The sequence below is a fragment of the Aythya marila genome (assembly GCF_965140915.1).
Source record: "Aythya marila genome assembly, chromosome: Z".
In the NCBI taxonomy this organism is placed as follows: Eukaryota; Metazoa; Chordata; class Aves; order Anseriformes; family Anatidae; genus Aythya; species Aythya marila.
This window is the reverse complement of record NC_139080.1, coordinates 35,334,469-35,356,196: the sequence shown is the minus strand read 5'-3', so window position 1 is coordinate 35,356,196 and position 21,728 is coordinate 35,334,469. Positions and strand designations below refer to the sequence as shown.

The 21,728-nt window shown below is 36.9% G+C and overlaps 1 protein-coding gene across 4 annotated transcripts in view; it reads left to right on the top strand.

Annotated features, from left to right (window-relative positions):
• Window positions 1-18,707, top strand: part of BNC2 (basonuclin zinc finger protein 2) — a 348,609-nt gene extending 329,902 nt beyond the window's left edge. For 3 of the 4 annotated variants that reach the window (XM_082784296.1, XM_082784298.1, XM_082784297.1), the window contains one exon: window positions 17,278-18,707. In XM_082784296.1, the coding sequence (XP_082640422.1) occupies window positions 17,278-17,938 (661 nt within the window). In that variant the 3' untranslated portion in view covers window positions 17,939-18,707. Of the gene's footprint in view, window positions 1-14,941; window positions 14,973-17,277 lie in introns of all 4 variants that reach the window. The other variant, XM_082784299.1, reaches the window with a different exon arrangement.
• The last annotated feature ends 3,021 nt before the right edge of the window (window positions 18,708-21,728 follow it).

The following is a 21,728-nucleotide window of genomic DNA, read 5'->3' as shown; positions in this document are numbered from 1 at the left end:
AAGAGACTAGCTGCATATCCAATACAATTGTATGAACCATTAGGTCTTCTGTTGGAGAGACTCTAACATTTGTGCCATCACTAATGTTTACTTAAGTCTTTATTTAACTCCTTTTTAACCCAAGAGAACCTGGATCATAAAGAAACGTTTCATGTCACCATTAACACAGAGTTAGCCTCTTTCATGAGTAGTCATGCTGAACACAGAGCAAATGCCTACAACACTGCATGCTCACCAATGTGAACAAGAGAAGCAGAATCAAAACTTGAATGCATACAAATAATTTATTCCTGGGATTTTTTTTTCTTTAAATAACTTAATAAATAACCAAGACCTGAAGAGGCTAGTTTGGCATGGACTGAGGTATCTTCTGCAGCTACGCATGTCCATTTGTTTTGGGTTTGAGTTGGAGGCTGTGGTGGTCACTTTTGGAAACTGTCTTCTGCCATCATTTTTTCTTCTCTTTTAGTGCACAAAATATCACCTTGACAGTGAGAGTACATATTCATGTGCAGTGCAAGATATCTTGTTGTGTGAACTCACAGAGCAAGTTAAGGACTTTTCAGTGACCCAAAAATTTATTTAAATAAACTGCTACACTGTGAGTAGGACAGGTGTCAAGCATAGGTAAAGCACTAGCACTGAAACTACTACCTAAAAGCAAAACTTGTATGGAGCAATTTTTTTTCCCCTGTTATATGTTGTGAGAAATGCTGTAAATCTTTGTTTTGTCCAAGTTTCTAGCACAGACTCTGTATGTTTTACTTTCAGTGAAAGATACAATTTGGGAGGATAAGACTGGGAACATGAATGCTTATTCACAATATCCTGGTTGCCCCCACATTCATGGGAAACAACTGAAAAGAACCAAAAACCCTCTCCAGAGAGTGGGAGAAAATGAAGTATTCTTTCCTAAAGTCCTTTGGAAGTGGGGGAAATTAAGCACCAGCCTATATTAATTCCTGCAGAGAAAGGTTCTAGCTGTTTTTTTAAACTTCACTGCAGAAGGCAGTGGGATTTCTGCTACAATGTAGAAAGCTCTACTATATAGATACAAGATAGCATTAGGGCCCAACTCCCAAAATAATGAGTGAAAAAATAGATGAGTGAAAATAAATGAGTAAAAATGGACATGACACTGCATCCTGAGAGATATAGTATTTAGGTGGTGGAATCTAGGGAGAAATGATGAAAGGCAGAGAAAGAATTACCTGTGGCAGGAATAGCTGTGTATTTACTGCCCTTTGGAATTACAGCTGTGGCTGAAGGAAGAAAGTATGCCATTGTAACCAAGTTGCTGGAGTATTGGTGAGACACAGAAGAGAAGGGGACAGGAACTGCCAGAATGGAAAAGCAGAGACATCTGGGGAACAAACCTTGTGAAATTGCTCAGCTGGGAGGGTTGTAAAATAGTTAATCTTGACATTTTCCATTTCTGGTATAGCTTAGTAAGGACATAGTAATGTGTGCCTTTTTAGAGTGGAGAAAAAAAAAAAAGAGAGGCAAGGTGTGTGTCTCTTGGGAGGTGAAAGGAGTTGCTAAATCTTCTGGCAGGGAATGGTCTGCATCTCCAGGGTCCTGATCTTCATGTTGACCTGTGGTCAAGATGGAGAGGATTGAAAGCAGTAGAACATGACAGTGGAAATTTGCTATCACTTCTCCAACAAGTCATTTGGAGAGGCTCAGCAATACAGGAACTGCAGGCACAGCAAGGAGGGAGAAGAATTTTGTTGGGGTGGGAGGAAAGGGCTGTTTAATGTGTGGCACAGAAAAAAATTTTGAATCCTGCAGTGGTTACGGTTAAGTTGGTAGTGGAATGTTGCCTGGAATACATTTACAGTAAGTAGATGTAAATTTCTATTAGTGGGAATACCAGTGCCTGAGGAGATATACCTATTTCTGGAATGTATCCTCTAGAACAAAGATGTCTTATTCAAGGCATTGTCATTGTTTCTTCCTTTTGGGGATTATTGATTATCTAGGTGGCTTCTCAAAATTTGCAAGGGTAGGAAAGAAAAGCTGTAGGGACCGTGGGCTTGGAAATTTGCAGCCATGAGGTTTCATCCTTGTCCAGGTTGGAGGTAAAGATATCCATGTCCCTAAAAGATAGCTATCATATATACATACATGATACATTCATTAGCTGTGCTTATCTGTCTGGCAAAAGAAACTATCACCTGAAGAAGCAAACATTACATCAGTCTAACCAAAGATTACTTCTGGATGAGGCTATTTTGTCAATGCCATCACCTTAATGGTGATGATTCTCCCACCTCTACATTTGAGTCATTTCATTCATTAGAATATGAATTTAGCGACTCTTGTTATATCTGAATTTAAACTTTTAGCTGAAAAATAAGAAAATTTATGAAGCACATCCTATAAATGACCTAGAAAAAAAATCCCAACCCTGACCTTCCCTTCTAACCCAGAAGGGAAAAAATAATAACCCCTATAGATGACTGAAAATAACTACAATACACTTTGGAGGATAGGATTTTGGTCCTGTCAGTATATCTAGACAGAGGTAGACACCACGCACTGTTGGCCTCAGCCCAAAGATGCAATCGTTCTTAGGATTCATGAGGCCACTGGATATTTTTTAAAGTAGCATTATGCAACTGATGACTGATGCTAAAATAAAGCCCATTCAGGTTCCTATCCCATTGCATTTTGACAATCTAAGACAGGTTGGGTCTCAGGTTGTTTGGCTAAGAATTACAGGGACCTTTTTGCTGTAGTATCTGATATCTGAAGACATATGAAGAGGGAGTGTTCTGCACTGGGGTATGTTTTAGCTAAAAGATGTTGCTTTAAAATGTTTGGCAATTTATGGGCCCTGGAAATCAAATAAAAACCAACAACAAAAAAAAGACCTCCCTCAATCTGGGAGACCTTTTCATAGTTATACAAGCTGCCAGTGGTTAGAAAATATGAGAGGGGATAATAGCAAATTCATAAAGTAGAGCCTGTCATTACAGCATTATGCTGTGCAGTTAGAAAATGTTAACAGGGAAAGATACAACCAGATTGCTATGTACTTATCTCCGGGTGATCCTGAAGGAAGAGGTGCAGAGTTACCAATGAGTTAAACATTTGACTGCATCAAGAGAAGACTGTGTACTATGAAAGCACTGCAAACTTTCTGTGCATGGCTTTTCTATCCTGTGCTTTTCTTCGGGAGAGACGGACAGCTGTGCCATACACCAAGTGCCAGTAGTAGTGATACTACACTGCAGGTACTGCAGTGGAAACTGCTCACTTGCATGCCAGCAGGTACACATGAAAGGTTCCCAATGGCACTAGAGATACCTCTGACAGTCTACTAGGTCCCAATGTAACACACAAGGATATCTCACGTGCGCTACCACTTACAGATTCTCACATGCTGTTTTAATGGTGAACAGTGAATACTTCTTGACAGAGGTTTTGAGCCCACCACTTCTAACAAAATCTAAGGCCTTTAGCAGTGCCTCCTACTTCCCAGCAACATCTACATGTAAATGAACACTTTGCCTTGTGCTAAGGAAGTTTTCTTTTTTTTCTTTCTTTTCTTTTCCTTTCTTTTCTTTTCTTTTCTTTTCTTTTCTTTTCTTTTCTTTTCTTTTCTTTTCTTTTCTTTTCTTTTCTTTTCTTTTCTTTTCTTTTCTTTTCTTTTCTTTTCTTTTCTTTTCTTTTCTTTTCTTTTCTTTTCTTTTCTTTTCTTTTCTTTTCTTTTCTTTTTTTCTTTTTTTCTTTTTTCTTTCTCCTCTCCTCTCCTCTCCTCTCCTCTCCTCTCCTCTCCTCTCCTCTCCTCTCCTCTCCTCTCCTCTCCTCTCCTCTCCTCTCCTCTCCTCTCCTCTCCTCTCCTCTCCTCTCCTCTCCTCTCCTCTCCAATAGGGTCCATTATTTATATATAGTGGGAGTTACTTCAATGCATAATTCTTTCCCTTCCCTTCCCTTCCCTTCCCTTCCCTTCCCTTCCCTTCCCTTCCCTTCCCTTCCCTTCCCTTCCCTTCCCTTCCCTTCCCTTCCCTTCCCTTCCCTTCCCTTCCCTTCCCTTCCCTTCCCTTCCCTTCCCTTCCCTTCCCTTCCCTTCCCTTCCCTTCCCTTCCCTTCCCTTCCCTTCCCTTCCCTTCCCTTCCCATTAAGAGCTCATTTCACATTTAAGCTAGCCCTAAAAAGTATGACTCTAAGAGATCTGTCTAAGAAATAATTTAACAATTTTGCCATAAGGCACCTGCAAGCTTCATATAAATGGACTTGGAAGAGAAATGAAAGTTTTAGGTTTGGCAAAAATGTACACTGTCATAAAAAAGAAAGGATTGCAGGACTTTGTTGGCCTTGTGAATAAAATTGAAACTGCTTCATTTTGTATGGGGGGAAGCAGAGGAACAGAAAGAAAGATGAGATTGTTTAAAGAAGGTTTTTTTGTTTTGTTTTGTTTTGTTTTGTTTTTCTTCTGTCACTTTGCTTTTGCTTTTTTGTTTGTTTGTTTGGAAGAGAAAGGAAAAAGAAAAGAACTAAACTGTATGTCCATGCCAAATTTTATGGGTATTCCACATGAGCTGTAAATTATGTTTTTGTTGTTGTAGTAGTTGTTTTCTTTTTACACTGTTACTGATTTTGACACTAGCATTTTACAAATTTTATTACTTATTTTATTAACTAGGGAAAAATGTTGCCCATTTGCAGTTCAATACATTTTTTCATTTCTTTTCCTTTCTTTCCCCCACCCCCTTTTTTTGCCAAAATAAAAAGGCAATTACACTTTAGCCATTTACAACTGAAAATGCAAATGGGAGATAGTTAATTTTGCTGCCCATAAATCTTACATTGTACTTTTGTATTTACAACAAAAAATGTGAAAATAAAAATAGCTCAAACACATATGCATATGTGTGTGTGTCTGTGTATGTGTGTACTGAGAGACCTATATATAGGTATGTTGTATATATAGCTAGATAAAGATCTAAAAATACAACATATAGAATGAGAACTTAGATTGCCACTCAGAAAAGTTAAATGAGCCCTTGTTTCAAGATGGAGATGCATGCAGATGATACATTATGCAAGATGTAGAATCAAGATTTGATGAGGGACGGAGGCAGGTCCTGGCAAGAAGGATAACAGATCCTGCCTTGGAAGTCTCTCAGGTCTGATAGCCAGATAGGGGAGCAGCACTAATTCTGCAGCCTTTTTAGTCTGTTCTGTCACAGAAGGGGCACTGCTGGGTCAGTCAGCTCACTAGTAATTGTGTTTTACAGACTTCTAAAGCAATTGGCTCAGTCAGTCCCAATTCAATAAAAGTGGAGAGAGAGAGTGAGAGCACTTTTGTTCTATTTTTTACTTGAAATTATTTCATTCAGCAGTCTGTCTTTTTTATTACCAGGATTTGACATTAGCACTCCAAGCTATATTAGCATCCATTTCAGCAGTTCAGTAATGGTATTAAAAAAACACTTAACTTCAACGGTGAATGGTTGTATGACAGTACCATAAAAATCCACATAAAAAAAAAAAAATATGTATTTGTCCCTGCAAATTATTTTTCACTTGTTTAACCACTTCAAAACTATACTGTCTTGACTGGTGTTTGCAAGAGCTGTAGCGGCAGGGAGAGCTTGTAAAGGAGCTGACAAGCAACTTCAGCAACAATGGCATGAAAGGAAAAATTAAGACATTTAAAGAAGAAGAAAAATGTAATAGGAATACACAAGCACATGCAAAAGACAGACCTCTCATTTTGGGTGGGTGCCTGTCATTCATCAACAGAAGTGAGATTTTAAACTCAAATCACCCAAGGTAAAATCTTTGGCATCTTCCACATTTCAGGGATTTAATTTTGAACCCAGCACTCTCCAAGCTTGGGACAGCAGCCTAACTACCTTGGCACTGCAGCACACTCATAAATGACTGCATTAGGTTCTAAATTTTGATTAAACATTCTGTAATTAATCAATGGTAGACATGAAGCAGTTGGCAAGGTCCAGAGCTGCAAAATGTTTAAGACATAAAACATTACAAAGTAATTAGAATGTGCTCCTTCAAGAGAAGGATTGCCTTCAATAAAGAGGTAAATGATAGCATCATGTTTATTGTGGACGTAGGCAGCCAGTGCAATATGATAAACTGCAGGAGATACACATATCAGTAATCATCCACATTATTAGTGTCATTAATCATAATTCTAAAAATATGACAGCAGCAGCCAACTTTTTGACCAATTTTGCCTCTGCCTGTTGGCCGTTATAACTTCACTAATAGACTGCAGAGCTCCTGTGCGTGGCAGTTTGCATTGAGAATGGAAGGTTAATTATATTTGAGCTGCTGATTCCTTCTCTCCTTGGAAAAGACTGAGCACTTTGACAATCCCAGGAGCTCACTGTTGTTAAACCAGTAAAAGTACTTTATTGAAATTTTCTTTGTTGGTCAGGAATGAGTAGATGTTTCAAATGAGATATAAGCGCCAGGCTGGGACGGCCGCTAATGTTTCTTCCAAAATAATCCTTGGACAGCAAGCTGAACTCATACTTCCCTTAGATATCTTTGCACAGTCTCCTGTGGATGGGTAAAAAGTTGAGAATTTAATAACTGCTGACAACAGTATGTATGGAAGAATCTCGGAGGATTGAAATTACTGAGGAGTTGGGGCGTCAGTGAGGGGAGGTTATAGGATAATCAGCTATCAGTTGACCTAAAAGGGATACGTATTTAGTAATGTAAAATTACTAATAGAGCAACCCTGTTGAAATGCCACATCATATTTGGTTTTATAGTTCCTCTGGTATTATATATATAAAACCAGCATTTTTAGACAAACAAAGCAGTGGGAATGAGAATTGTGCTTGAATTGTCATCAAAAGAAATGGTTTGCATATTTGCTTTGGAAACTGAAATCAGACAAATCTATCCCTGAATCTTAGGGTTTGTTATGAACTTGGACTTATAATACAACTACTAAAGAGTTTATGAATTTTCTAAGCAAACCATGCAATAGTGCTTTGTTATGCACCAATATTTGGGAGAAAATAGTTGTTCTGAGAGCAGAGTTAGAGGAAGCTAACTCTTCTGACTACATTTTATCTTTAGATTTGTGCACTTACCGAAACTTGAAACTCAGTAAAATTCATGAGTGGGATGCTGAACTGAAGGGACTGATTGCAGAAAAACTTGTGAAATTATCACATTTTGCATGGCTCTTACTAGAGAAAAAATAAAAAAAAGCTTTAAACTTCTGATTATAAAATTTAGATCATGTCATATTTGGGTGGGTTTTGTTCTAAAAGAAATGTTAATTCATGCAGTTGTTACTGAATGCTGCCTCAGTACTTCTTAAGGTGAAATACATCCTGTGTAAAGGACCAGCAAACACCTCACAACACAGGAGATGAGCATCTAATGCATGTCTGCTGTGCAGGACCTTCTACGATTTGCATGCATAAGGATAAACTTCACCACAGAGCATGCATACATTGTAGAAACAGCTTATAGCAGTTGGACTGATTGTCAGAGTTGCTGAGCACCTGTAATTTCCATTGAAAGACCGTGTGCCATGTGTGATGACCTTCCTCTGCATGTAACATTGCTACATTTAGTCGGTTCACTTATATTCCATCAGATAAATCTTTTTATTCTAAACTTTCTCAGCCAGTCCGGATATTATACAAGAGTGCTAGCTATTTTGTAATTAGTCTGTTTTGCTTTCAGGCAGCTAGTAAATTGAGAGGATGAAGTGTTGCAACACAATTTTGATTGTTTCTGAGTAACATTGGCAAGAACTCCAGTAGTTGTGCTTTTTGTTTGTAATATCTTTTGATCTTTAATGGACAAATATAGTAATATATTAAGAGTGTGACGTGCCCTTGATGCTTCTGAACACACACAGCTGTTGTGAAAGTATAATTCTGTTCACACCGTAAGGGCCGTTTCACTAAACACCTCAACAGGTATGTACTGAATTATTGGGCCTTTCAAGATTCCTGAACCTGTCAGATTTTACCTTAAAAATGATACAGTAGAAAACATTGCCATCAGCTATCAGTTCTGTGTTTAACCTGAATATCTGCTCAATAGTAAGCTATCCTGCCTCCCCAAATGCCATCTCAATGTTAATATTTTTTATGCATTCCACGGCAATGACAAATTGTTTTCTGACTCTAACTGTAGATTAAGTATGCAAAAGGCATGTTTGCCACTGCCAACAAACCAATAATTCTCACTAACATCTTCAGAGTTACAACATTTATAAAGTTGCAAAGTGGAGTAAACAAACCATCTGTTTGGCTTTACCATATATGTCATGCTCTCTTATTAGCATATTACGATTCATTTAGTAAACAAATTTGGTGATTTCGTTCATGTCAAAGTTAGAGGGAGCTTGAAGATGATTAACATTCCTGGGACAGGCACATTAATACATTGCTTCCTCTGCAAAGTTAAATGGCTTCTCAGGAGAATCACCCCTTGTTGACAAGATGAGACTGTCAATTTTGTTTGCCTGCCACATTAGGGGCCGTAAGGGGATGGGAAGCTCAGAGAAAGAGGAGCAGTGTAGGCAGCATAATTCACTGCGAATTGAAAAAAGAAGTCTAATTCTGATAAATGGTCGACCCCAATACATCCTACCTGTTATTACAACAGACGTGCCGTATCTGTGCAGTAAATTAGTTAAACCCCTAAAGAGTTTGATGGGAGCTTATCTTCAAGTGAATAATTTGAGTGTAGAGGGAGCTGTCTTCGTGACCAGTGTGAGTGATTTGTTTCATATTGAAAGGGATTGAAATGACTGGGCTCCACATCTTTAATTTGCAAGAACTTGCTTGTCCTTTATTTCCTGCATTTAATAAGCAATTTTTTTTTTAATTTTTATTTTTGTTTCTATTTTTTTTAATAAGTGCTGAACTGTATTTTACCTTTTGGATTTTCTTCCTATGAAAGGTTAATATTTTTCAGATTATATCCAATTTAAAGCCCCTAGGACTGATGTTATTACCCAAGCTACTCATGTAAAAATGCCATGGTTTCAATGGGTAGCATAGTATTTTGCCTTTGCTCATTGTTCTAAAGTCTAGCTCCTATCTTTACTTTCCCTATTGCACTTAGAGGCAAATTAAACATGATCAGGTACATGCAAGTGCTAATGCACAGGTGAAAACTTTGGCCCTGTTCAGATAAATGTGAATTCTATAATTTATGTCAGATTATGGTTTCAACCTTTTATTATCTTTGCTTAGATTTATGTATTTTCTCATTTTTTAGATTAAAAACCAAGCAAGCATGCAAACAAACAAAAACAAAAACAAAAAAAAAAATAGCTGTATCAAAGACTACTGAGCAAATGGCAAAATTAGGACAGTAACTGAGAAAATGATTTCTTTAACAGTTTCCATGAGTAATTAGATTCCAAGAACTGTTTCATTGTTGATTTTTTTTTTGACTAAATGGGGAAAATGATTGCTGCTTCATTCTTGAAGAAATGCCAGAATTAAGGCCATATCTTTTCTCATAAATATGCACACTGTTATATTTAGCCAGAGTCTTACTTTCTAGTTCTTTGATTTTAGCTGCATGAAACTCAGCACTTTCAGTCTGAAGAGATTCTAAGAAAGCATAAAATTCTGCATGTGCTTTCTGTTATGTTCATATATTCTGCGCTTTTGTGTGAGTTTCAGGCTTAGATAAGCAGTAAAGGAACATGAAATTGAGGTAAGACCACAATGCTTTGCCATGTGAAGGATTAAATTTGTACACAAATTTTAAACAAAATTGTAAATCTTAATTTTGAGCCTTTGAGATGAAAAGAAACAAAGAGAACTTTGGTTTACATTTCATTATAGGCAAAAATGTGGGCTGAATACTGGGAAAAATACTGTTGAGCTAAAGTTAGGTGTGTAAAATGTCTCATAAGATGAATAATGACAGTTTTGTTGTTTATGATATTTTAAATGTGTTTGACAGCATTTAGTTTTATTATGGCAGGAGGATAAGTTGTATGGAACCTGTACAACCTGGGCAGTTACTTCCGTATCCAGCTTTAATAAGAGGTTTGCCAATCTGTACGTAATTGGACATTGGACATGTATCCTAGCATTGGATTTTGTAGTAGAATCTTAGTAGTAGAATCTGCTGAAAATTGTGTGGTTTCAGCTTTCATAAACAAATATTCTTTCTTCTTAAAAAGATACCAACTACTACCTGAAAAGGAATATTTAATGTTTAGTTTTAATGCATCACATATCCATCTATAATTTTATTGTATTGCTTAGTGCTGGGATCACTTATTGCAATTTAAAGCAAAGCTGCCCAACGACTGATGTTCCCCTTGCTATAAGCTCCTGTGCATGATTACTTTATGGTATTAGAAAGATAGAGTTGGGTGATGGTGACATTACTTGAGCAAACCATTTATGAGTTTGAAAACACATTTTTAAAATATTTGTAGTGTAGGTGATTGTGACAATTCTTGTATTTAGAAAGATAAGAAGAAAGAATATAAGGGACACAGCAGGAAATGCTGAAATCATTCATTCCAGAATTCTGTTGAACAGTACAGTGGACTTTGATACCTGACTGAGATTGTCATGAGGGAACTTTGTCACTTATGCTCAGCCATGGAGGAACAAGGGGCCAATCACTAAGACATTTAGCTGATATGTCGGTTGGCTTGGCCTTTCTGTCTGACTGCATTACGAATGGGAAAATGGGTTTCTGTAGTCCCTAACTGACTTCCCTAGCAATTATGCTGCTGAATCACGCTCATTTTCTTTTTATCTCATCCATTTAATATTTAAGCATGATAATATATTTCTCTTTCATAAAAAAAAAAAATAATAATAATTTAAAAAAATTACGCTTTATGTCTTTATGTTTTATTTTCAACAACCTGCACTGCCCCAAACTGTAACCAAAACATTCAAGCCAATTTTTCATGCTGTTCATTTTGTGATCTGCATGATACCTGATTTTAAACAAACAGAAAACTCTGTATCCAAATTTCCCAACTCTGCTGTGCTCATTAACCATGAGTTTTGACCTGTTGCAGATAGGACTGGGTTCATCCAAAGTTGGCCTCCAGTCATTCATAGAAATCCTGACAATTTCTATGCCAGTACAATTTTTACTCTATGATAAATTCCTCCTCACTCACTTCAAAAAGATATAAAAGGATGGTCTAAAGAAAAATAAGCTATAATAAACAAGCTTTTACATTTTTATTTCCAATATATGGATATTATTAATATGGAATTAACAAAATCATATTCATTGACAAGTAAGGAAAGAAAGTGCTGAAGGGAACCCAGGCTGGATTTATGAGCTGTTTAAGTGGCATGGATATTTAACTGACCATGTTTCCCAAAGTTACAATCCCCTTTCTTCTGTTGATGCACGGCACAACTCTATCAAGAGAAGCTTTCTAGTAATATGTGGGGAGGAACCAACAGTGAGTTCTACTTATGGAAGAATACTTCCATGAACTTCAGAAGAGAAAGAAAATACTACCACCAGTGGGATCATGACCAGAGTCAGAGAGCTGGTGTAGTCACTTTAGCACTGTGCATTGTGCTGCTGCTGAAACAGCCATCTGAAAAGACAGTGGTGAAGTGGGAAGTGGGATTCCCTTGTGAGATGGCTACAACCACAGATTTTATCACTATTATTATCATCTTTTCAGCAGTACTGATGTATTCTTAAGATCACTGTATTTAGAAGGCTGAATTCCCGCCTGTGATGACTTTCCACATACTTTTGTCCAGAGTATGTCTAATTCAATAATAATAACTTGGAAGAAGATGTTAATTATATGAAAAATCAGGCATTCTAGGCTTCCTAAAATAACCAAGAACTTGCTAAAACTTCCTTGCCACAACAGGCTGCATATCAAAACAGCCTGGAAAAACATTCTCCTTGTTTTTAAGGGTGCAAGACATGTATTACGGAGTTGAAGAGATGCTTGAATCATCTTTGGCACACATATTATTTTAAATTATCAGAACTAACCCTCTTCACTATTCCTTATTGCCTAGCATGGGGTAGATCTGTAAACTGGAGCTGAGTGAGATCTACCTTTAGTTCAGCTCTTTTGACTTCATAATTCTGTCTTGAAGACTGCAATCACCAGTTCTTTTGTAATAACATTTCTATTGCCAGGATCAAATCTCTTAATTTGTTAGCTGGTGCACAAATAAGTAGTCTAAGAAGTCCAGAGTCATTCAAATAATTTCACAGGGTCAACTATTTTATGTTTTGTATATATATGTACACTACTGCCATTCATTTAGGTTCTTCAACCTTTTTTTTTCTGTGCTGATACAGCAGTCACTGCAGTGTAAAGGACACCAGAGATAGCCTTAAATTAGCTATCTCAGGGATGAGGAATATTGGAGTCATGGGAAGCTGGAGCTTACCTGTTTTCAATGTATCTTGCTTTGTGATTTTCTGACTTGTTTAATTACAGGGATCGTGTACTGGCACAAATCACTGTGACCAAACTGTGCCTCAGCTTACACAGGGAATATTGCTTACGTGTACCTGGGAATGGTACTCTCGGGTGGAAGAGGTAGTGGCATTGTAGATCACATCAGGGAACAGAACAGCTGAAGAGAGAAACTGCAGGTGCCATGGGGAGGAGCAGAGGAAGAGATGACAAGGCTAGCATTGGCTGAGGGCTGCTGGAGGACTTGTTAGTGTCTGGGTGTGATTAAGCAGAGGGGAAAGATTTGCAAAGGACTAGAATTAAATACTTCGGTATGGTATGGAGAAAAGAACATTGGAGCAATTTAAGATGGCTGAGTGAGTGCTGCTTTCCAAGGAAAAAACAGCAAGGAAGATCAGCATTGGACGAGGGAAGCAAAGAAATAGAAGAAATAGGAAATAGTTACAGTTATCAAGATGAAAGATGGTATAGGATGGTATAGGCTTGGCCAATATTTTTAATGCTATTTTTTTTTTTTTTTTTCCTGTGATTGCTGTTTGCAGCTACTGGGTCAGAATACTGAGTGTCTGCCACATACTCTTCTGCCTTTCTATTTGAATATTCTTCTTATCTTCATAGAAAATTATGCTTCATTTTTACCTGTAAACTCAACACTATTCTATTTGGCAATTGCGAGTGCTTGCTTTTTTCCAGAACATCTTTTTTTTGTCTTTCCTGGTCAGTGGTCTTTCTAATCTGCCTATATCTTCTTTCTTAATTATTTTTTCTGATGAAGACATTATTCGTAGCTGTTCCTGCACACATCAGCATGCTCCTGCACAGGACTCTCCTTGGTCATTGTTTCCCAAAGAAACCTTGGGAATGCTTCAGCCAACCCTGAAAAGAAGCATTCTTTATGCAGGGCACATTTCAAGCAGCATGCTATATGGGGTCTTCAGTCTGTGCCCCAGAGTGCAATGTTACATTTAGTTGTGCAGTGGTCAGGAAAGGGATGCAAGGTCAGGCATTTTAGATTTGTGCATCTATGAAAATATACTTTTCCTTCCCTCTTATCCCAGCCATTGTTCAGGTACTGGAAATGTGTTCAGCTAGTAGCTTTAGCACACAGTGTTGTTAATTCTGTCAAAGTTTTAGTCTGTGTGACATTGGTTTTATCATAAGATTTCAAACCTTCAGTGTTCAAATATATGTGTTTTTTGTTGTTTTTTTTTTTTTTCTCACAATACCTAACTGAATGTTTTTGCATATGGTATTTAGAGAAAGTATTAAACACAAGTGAAATAGATTAAGAAATGAATGTAAAAGAATCAATTCTTTTGAACTGTGGTTGCATAATGGAAATCGACTGCTATGAATGAACCTATGTTCAGAAGTTATGAACAGCAGAGCTAATGCACTGCCATGAGTTCATCTTTATTATTGCATTACACCTGAATCAATTGATAAAGTAGCTTTTTTTTTAAGGCTAGGAATGGCACTTAATTGAATAAAAGTCAATGTAATTATATTAGGAGAATCCAACAGTACTGCTGACAGCGGAAAAGGGACACTACTGAGTAGAGTGCCAGAACTTGTCCACACATTTCTGCACATCGTTTGCCTGACAGATATTATGGGCTGGTACATACTTTAATTGGATTACTGATTGCCACTGCTGTAAGTGAGAATTGAATAAGAGAGGCATCTCTCCATATCAGAGCATCAGCAGGGTTTGCATCCTTACACTGGTCTTTCTCAGAATATTCTCTGTCCATCTGGGGCTCAGTGGCCCCTCTTTAAGATGATTTATTCTTATCTCTTCATTCAGTGAATGTTGAAGTTATTTTCACTTCATGGCTGGCTGCTGTTTTTCCCAGCAACAAACCAAAGGAACAATGAGAGCTAATGTGTGAGAAACAGCAGTAACAGTTATACTGACCAGTTTCTGCAGCGCAGCAAATTTCCAGGGGTGGGGGAAACTGTAAGAAGTAAACCCACAAGCACTTTATGAGTAGTTTGCAGTTAGCATTATGATGATAAGCACAAATGTGCTTTTATGGTCATGTGCGGACAGACCTTCACAGTAAGCGTTTCCTGTACAGTGCTTAGCAACTTTACCTGGGCCTTTATGCCATCTGACACCAGGAAGGCAAGGGACTGTCAGGACTACTGTTTGCCATTCATGTGTGTGTCCTCTGTATGCATCTGTGCAGAGCTCATTTGTGGATGATGATGGGGATGATGTGAATATGCTTTGATTAATTTGCTTTATGTTTTTCATGTTGTGTGGTTGAGACAGTATCCATTAGGACAACAGCATAAGTGAGATTACAGCTGACAAAAAGAGTTTCACAATCAAGACTTTAAAAAAGTCTGTAATTTATTAGTTTCAAATATTATTTTCTTTTGACTTTTTTTTTTTTTTTTTTTTTTTTTAACCAGATATGTCTGGATTGGAATGTGAATTTGTTCTTTCTCTCTCTCTCCTCTTTCTTTCTTTCTCTTTTTTCCTCTCTTCTCTCTCTCTCTTTTGTGATCTCAATTTAGCAAAAGATTAGAAAGCTGATCTTATCACAAGGTAAGCTCAGCCTTCCTAAGTGCAGTGTGGGGATATGCATAATTACACTTCTGCGCCTCAAAAAACAATGGTGCTATATTTGCTTGTGTGAAAGAAGTGCTTCCCATGTGGGAAAACAAACAAGGAATGCTCTCCACTTTTTTTCTGCCCTTGCCCATACCTCTCAACTGTCTCACATTAGAAGAGAAATTCTCCATTATAGACCTCCCTTACTGGAATATTTACATCCTGAGCAGATATTATTGAATTAAACTGCAGTTCAGCATCAGCTTTATGTCAGAGAACAGTTGCCTGCACTTGCAGGTGAGTGGGTTGGATAACTTCTATTGCTGTTATCTTTATTTATTACCATAAATTAAGAGTAACAGATAGATTAATCATAAAATAAGTGACATAAAATTAGAGACATTGACTCCACATCAATTTAATCTTCCTACATTTGCATTTACCTTTTTTATCTGCATTGTATTACTGTACTGTGTTTTGGACTTCAGCTGGTTGAGAGGTATGTTTCAAAGGGTTTCTTAAAACAAAAGCTTACAAAAAGGAAATATTGCTAATAGTTATTGTTTTCCTTTCTTTTTTTTTTTTTTTTTTTTTTTTGTTACCATAGGATCTGAATGTTTGTAAAATATTTTATCATTGTTATGTTTTCCCGTGTCAGTTTTATACCTAGTGCTTTTTTTGCAAATTAAAGTATTCCTATGTTAAAACTCTCTCTTTCTCTCTTTCTCTCCCTTCCCCCTTCCCTCCCTTTTCTTTTCCCTCCTACATTTGGGCTCTGATCTGCAATTTATAATGGGCAGACAGACTGGTGAGTCTGCATGTTGTAAATTGCGGGTTTGGGTCCTTAGCTTGCAAAGAATGTTCCGCAGTAGAACTTCGCTAATTCTTTTGTTACTGACTTGAAAATCCAGTCAGCCTCCAAAAGAAGCTAACTATTTGTTGTTTCCTCCACAATGGTGTACATTCTGAATACTAAACACTAAAGTTTTCTAATATTGAAAACTTTGTACTAATTTCTCATCATTAAACACTTCAACAAAAAGAGCATGTTCTGCGGTCAGAGGTCTTTGATATCTGTGTTCGTTGGTTGCATTGTTGATTCAGAAAATGCAGTTTTTCAAAGAGGGTTTTCTGACGCTACTGCAAATCAGTGAGGTTCTACTGCAATGGAAAAATAAAGCCGATGTCAAAAGTGGAGAGTAGAATGCAGCATTTACAATAATAAGCTGGTTTACACAGTTACTAACCCAAAGGCTTATGTTTGTTTGCAAATGTAGAGCTTTACTTCTTGAGAACAAAGGCCCTGATCCTGTAAAACTCTTGAGAATATTTTAACTTGCAGCTCTTGGGATCTGGTCCAAAGACCACTGACGTCAGTGACAGCTTTTCCAGTGTCTCTTGAGCACTCACAGTGACTTCAACACACACCTAAGCCAAAGCCCATGGTTAAGTGTTTTGATCGATTTGGGGCAAAATTCTGATTGCCATTAGTAGTTATTTTGCTGGGTCATTCAGCACTACATCAGACACAGTCCTTGGAAGAGTGCAGTGAGGAGTGGCAGTGTCCTCCCAGAAGGATGGAATCAGTGACTTTGGCTAAGATTTTCAGAAACTTACATGTGGATTTCAGAGACTTGTTCTCCTAAACCTTTCAAGTTTTCTCATCTTGATTTGGCCCGATTCTGAGTTTCTTTATACCAGAATTACATTATCAGAATCAGGACCTCTGACTATGTATCATTCGGTTACCTTTATAGTTTTCTTCTCCTATATTTCACTTACAGTTATGTGAATATATATGTATACATATTATATATTTATATGTATGTATGTATAAATATATAAGTATTTGGTTATAGGTACAGATATAAAGATAGATATAGATACAAACACACACAGATATTTTAAGTATTAATAGTGTTTACTCCTGAAATGAGGCTTTAGGAAGGACAGCAGGGATTCAGGGACCAAGAACAGCACTTTGCATTTTCTGTTAGTCCAACTTACTATTTTGCAAATATCAAATAAAAGGGCTATAGCTGCTGCTGGGAACTAATGTTGAGGAGCAGTAGCTGAAAACAAAAATGATATGGGGGGGGGTTATTTTGCTTCATTTGTTTTGTTTTTATGATGCAAATTATTCATTTTTAACAAGACTGAATTTTCCAAGAAACACGAATAGGGGATATTTGTATAAGTTACTGCTAAGTCAGAATTTGGGTTTAGTGCTTGGCAACTTTGTGTTTAATCAAAAATACTGTACATTTTTCCTTTCTTCCCTTCCCTCTTCCTTTCCCAGACACAGTGCTAATATAAACCTGCACCGTAAACTGTTGACCAAAGAACTGGATGACATGGGCCTGGACTCCTCACAGCCTTCTCTTAGTAAGGACCTCCGTGATGAATTTTTGGTGAAGATATATGGCTCTCAGCATCAGATGGGGCTTGACATAAGGGAAGACACCTCCTCACCTGCTGGTACTGAGGATTCCCATATAAATGGGTATGGCAGGGTCATGTCGGAAGACTATATGGTCCTAGACCTGAGCACCACCTCCAGCATCCAGTCCAGCAGCAGTATCCATTCCTCAAGAGAATCTGATGCAGGAAGTGATGAGGGCATTCTCCTGGATGACGTCGATGGGGCAAGTGACAGCGGGGAGTCTGCCCACAAAGCAGATGCCCCTGCCTTAGCTGTAGGTATGGGCACTGATGTCCCAGGATCCCTCATGTTCAACAGTGTTTCGGTGAGCAACGGTGGGATAATGTGTAACATTTGCCACAAAATGTACAGCAACAAGGGAACCCTCAGAGTGCACTATAAAACAGTGCACTTGCGAGAGATGCACAAATGCAAAGTACCTGGGTGCAACATGATGTTCTCCTCTGTCCGTAGCCGAAACCGGCACAGTCAGAATCCCAACCTGCATAAAAACATTCCGTTCACTTCAGTAGATTAGTTCAAGGATGGACATGGCATAATGCCAGCTCTCAGAGAGGGCCCACCATATTTGAACTGCCATATACAGCCTCCCTTGATATATATATATATATATATAAATATACATATATATATAATCTTTTTCTTTTCTTTTCTAACAAAAGAAAGAAACACCAGGTGCTTTTTTTCCCTCGGTTGGTTGTTGGTTTATTTTTTTTTCCTTTGGGGGGGATAGAAATAAAAATGTGGGATCTTTAATCTGGGGTGAAATACCCTTTAAGAAAAAAGCAAAGCAAACAAACAAACAAACAAACAAAAAACACAGAGAAAGCCTGCAATTGTCCCTAGTTCTGTTAGAATGTTCTTGGTCATCTCCAAAGAGACAATTTGTTCTACCCACGAGCTTCACCTGAAAAAAAAAAAAAAAAAAAAAAAAAAACAAAACAAACAAACAAAAAAAAAAAAAAAGCAAAGGAAAAAAAAAAAAGAAAAAAAATCTACTTAGTTGTCTTTGTGTCTTCTAAGCATTGGGGATAATGTTCTACTAAGCATGGCTGTTACACTTGTATATATATATTGAGCCTTGACAGGCCTATGATGTAAAACAATTGTATTGATGGTGGTTTAACTCTTTTTTTTTTTTTTTTTTGCTTAATTTTTACAGTTACATTCAGCTGTTAGATAAGCAGGAAAAATAGTTTGCTGGCTAGTTCTACTCCTTTATGTTAGCTTTAATGCACATTTTTAAAAGAACCACGGTCTTGTTTTAACTACCTGCTAGATATAAGTAATACAGAGGTGCTGGCATGCTTTACAGTACCTGATCTGATACAGTTTTTTTTGTCTTGTACTATTACATAAATCCAGTCATGCACTTTTTAGTACACTACAAGGGGATGTGTAATAATATCCATGCTTTTTTTTTTTTTTTCTTAAACTATTGCCATATTTTCAGTAAGTGTCTTTAAAAAAAATACACTTAGATAAAAGTGGTCTGGTCAGTATGAGGGCATGAATGCCAAACAAAGAGTATTAGTGTTTAGTGTTAATACAAAAGTGCCAACTTTGCACACGTTTTAAAAAAAAAAAAAAAATGGAAAAAAAAAGAAAATGTAGTTACTTATCCACCACAACCACAATTGTAGTTTTTGGACTACAGGAAAAATTACTGGGGAAGGAAAAGGTGTAAAGTGAAATACAGAATTCTTGGTGCTTTTTTCAAGTGCCAACTATTACTAGAAACAATAGAGCATCCTCATTCCTTATATAATACATTACATGAAAGTAAAAACAGAATTGTGTCATGTGAATCAGTGGAAACTTTTTTTTGTTGAACATGCATAATATTTGGGGATATAAATGCTGATACTACTTGTCACAGAACAAAGATGAATATAATTTTGTGTGCTTCTTACTATGGCCTGGATTCTTTGTGGTGTTTAAAAAAAAAAAAAAAAAAAAAAAAAAAAAAAAAAAGGAACAGGGAAATAATGTTGAGTATGTTGTTCTGTAAAGTTGTCTTTTTTTTTTTTTTTTTTTTTTTTTCCAATAGAAAGTGCTGTAGTATGATTAAGGCATGTTTTATAGAAGCAATCAAAAGAAATTAATGACAGAAGCACTTAGCTCTGAAAACATATGCTGGACTTTTTATTGAGTAACTTTCCCTTTGGACAAATTAGAGGCCAGAGAAAGGATCTCTAGGTGTGTTAATGTTTTCTGTTTCACCCACATGGTTTGTCAGAAAAGAACTAAAATCTGAGGAATAGAGCATGCAAGAGAGACACCATGGGCAGGAGCAGGAGAAGGAGCTGTCAATTGAGAAAGGCAGAAAGAATGAGAGGCTGTCCTGTGAATCTCTTTTTGTTTCCGGTGTTTACACATGTTCCTTGAGCTGGTAAACCACACTGGCAGCCTGAGTTACCACAACATACTGACTGAGTGGTGGTATTTACTTAAGTTCAGCCTACAGCCAAAACCATTAGGGTGTGTAGAGTTGTAGACTCTTTTCTTTACCAAAAAAAAAAAAAAAAAAAAAAAAAAAAAAGCAAAAACAACAAAAAGGATATTTCAGCATACAATAAAATATTTGTTCATTGAGAATGTGTTCCTTTTCTGTATTTACTGACCCAGAATATTAGCCAAGAGTCAGAAATGCTTCTTTTGCTTTAGCTTCAGCTGTTTTTATTTGCTGTGCATTTCGATCATTCTTACCTTTATGTCCACTTGAGTACTTACACTTTCTAGAGGAACTTTTCAATATGGATTTCCTCTTTTTTCACTCTTTATGCATTTCAGTAGTCTTGTTTCCAAAAGTAGGAATCAATAGCTAATAAATCAGTACTTCCAGCTGTAGAAAAAAAGAGAAATTTTTTTCTAAAATATTTCTCACTATGGTTCTGTGGGTTACAAGCCTCTGATAATTTTTTGATTCTGTGCACTGATGAAACCCAAAAAAATTTTGTGGATCCCACAGAAAACATAAGGGATTTTTACCTTCTGGTTTAACAAACAAACAAACAAACAAACCAAAAGTTTATAGCAAAAGCTAACCAGTTTCACAGAGTGTCTTTCTTTCATCTTTTTTTTTTAATTATTTATTTTTCCTCAAAGTCTCTACTACTTTGCCTTGTTAAATTGCGTAGAGTTATCTGCTTTGCTTTGTTTTATGTTGTGCAAACTCAGTGTGTTAGTGACAGAGGGAAATTAGAACAGTAAAGGTGGATTCTTCTCAAACACGAGGACCTTTGTAGTGTTACCTGTACTGCACTCCCATCCCTCTACGAACCATGCTACTACGAACCAAGCAAGACATAAAGTCTAAAACCAATAAAACAAAAATTGAATATCTACAGAAGAAAAAAAAAAAGAAAGAAAGAAAGAAAGAAAGAAAGAAAGAAAGAAAGAAAGAAAGAAAGAAAGAAAGAAAGAAAGAAAGAAAGAAAGAAAGAAAGAAAGAAAGAAAGAAAAGAATAAAAGAAAACTAAAACACTGTTTTGAACTATGTACGGTATAAATAAATATTGTTTTTAATGAAAAACACATTTGAGGTATATAAATAATTCTTCACTGAATGAATCACTGTTCTGCATTCTTATTTCACTCTGTTTCTGTTAGAGGTCAAATGGTTTTGGTAAACTTGTTTGGAAACTTAAACATCATCAGTAGATAAATTCAGCATATGAATTACATAGGAAAAATCTGTTTATTACACAAAATGAAACAGGACTTCATAAAAAGCAAAGGAGCAGGAACCAACCTCCAAAAACTGTTACAAAATCCACAATCCTACTCTTATGGCATCCTAAATTTCATTCAGATTGTGCTTAAGCCCTGTAGAAGACACGATCTCCATGTAAGAAAACTTCGTGATGGACAGACTATTGCTCACTGTTATCTTTAGGTGAATCAAATGCTTTTTCTGTGCTAGTGATACTAAAGTCAGAACAGTCTAGGTTTTAGGAGGGCACACAAACTTCCATTGAATTGAATGGTATTTCCCTCCTTCCTATTTACCAAGCATCTCTATGAGGATCTGTGTTTATCAGAAATGTTCCTGTGATAGAATTGGTGTTACTTGCAATTTTCTGAACAATGCTAAAAAAGGCCAGATGGTAGAATTTTGGTTTTACTGACAAAATTAACACAACTGCTAGCATTTCTAGGTGATCTCAGCAGAGATGCACAGTGTAATCACTATAAAGACTGAACCTCTTATTTGTCCAGCACAGGGCATAATGGCGTGATGACAAGACAAGTGTGCTGCTGCTTACGCCATCATAACCTGTGGCTATTCTCTCAGTTTTCAAGAC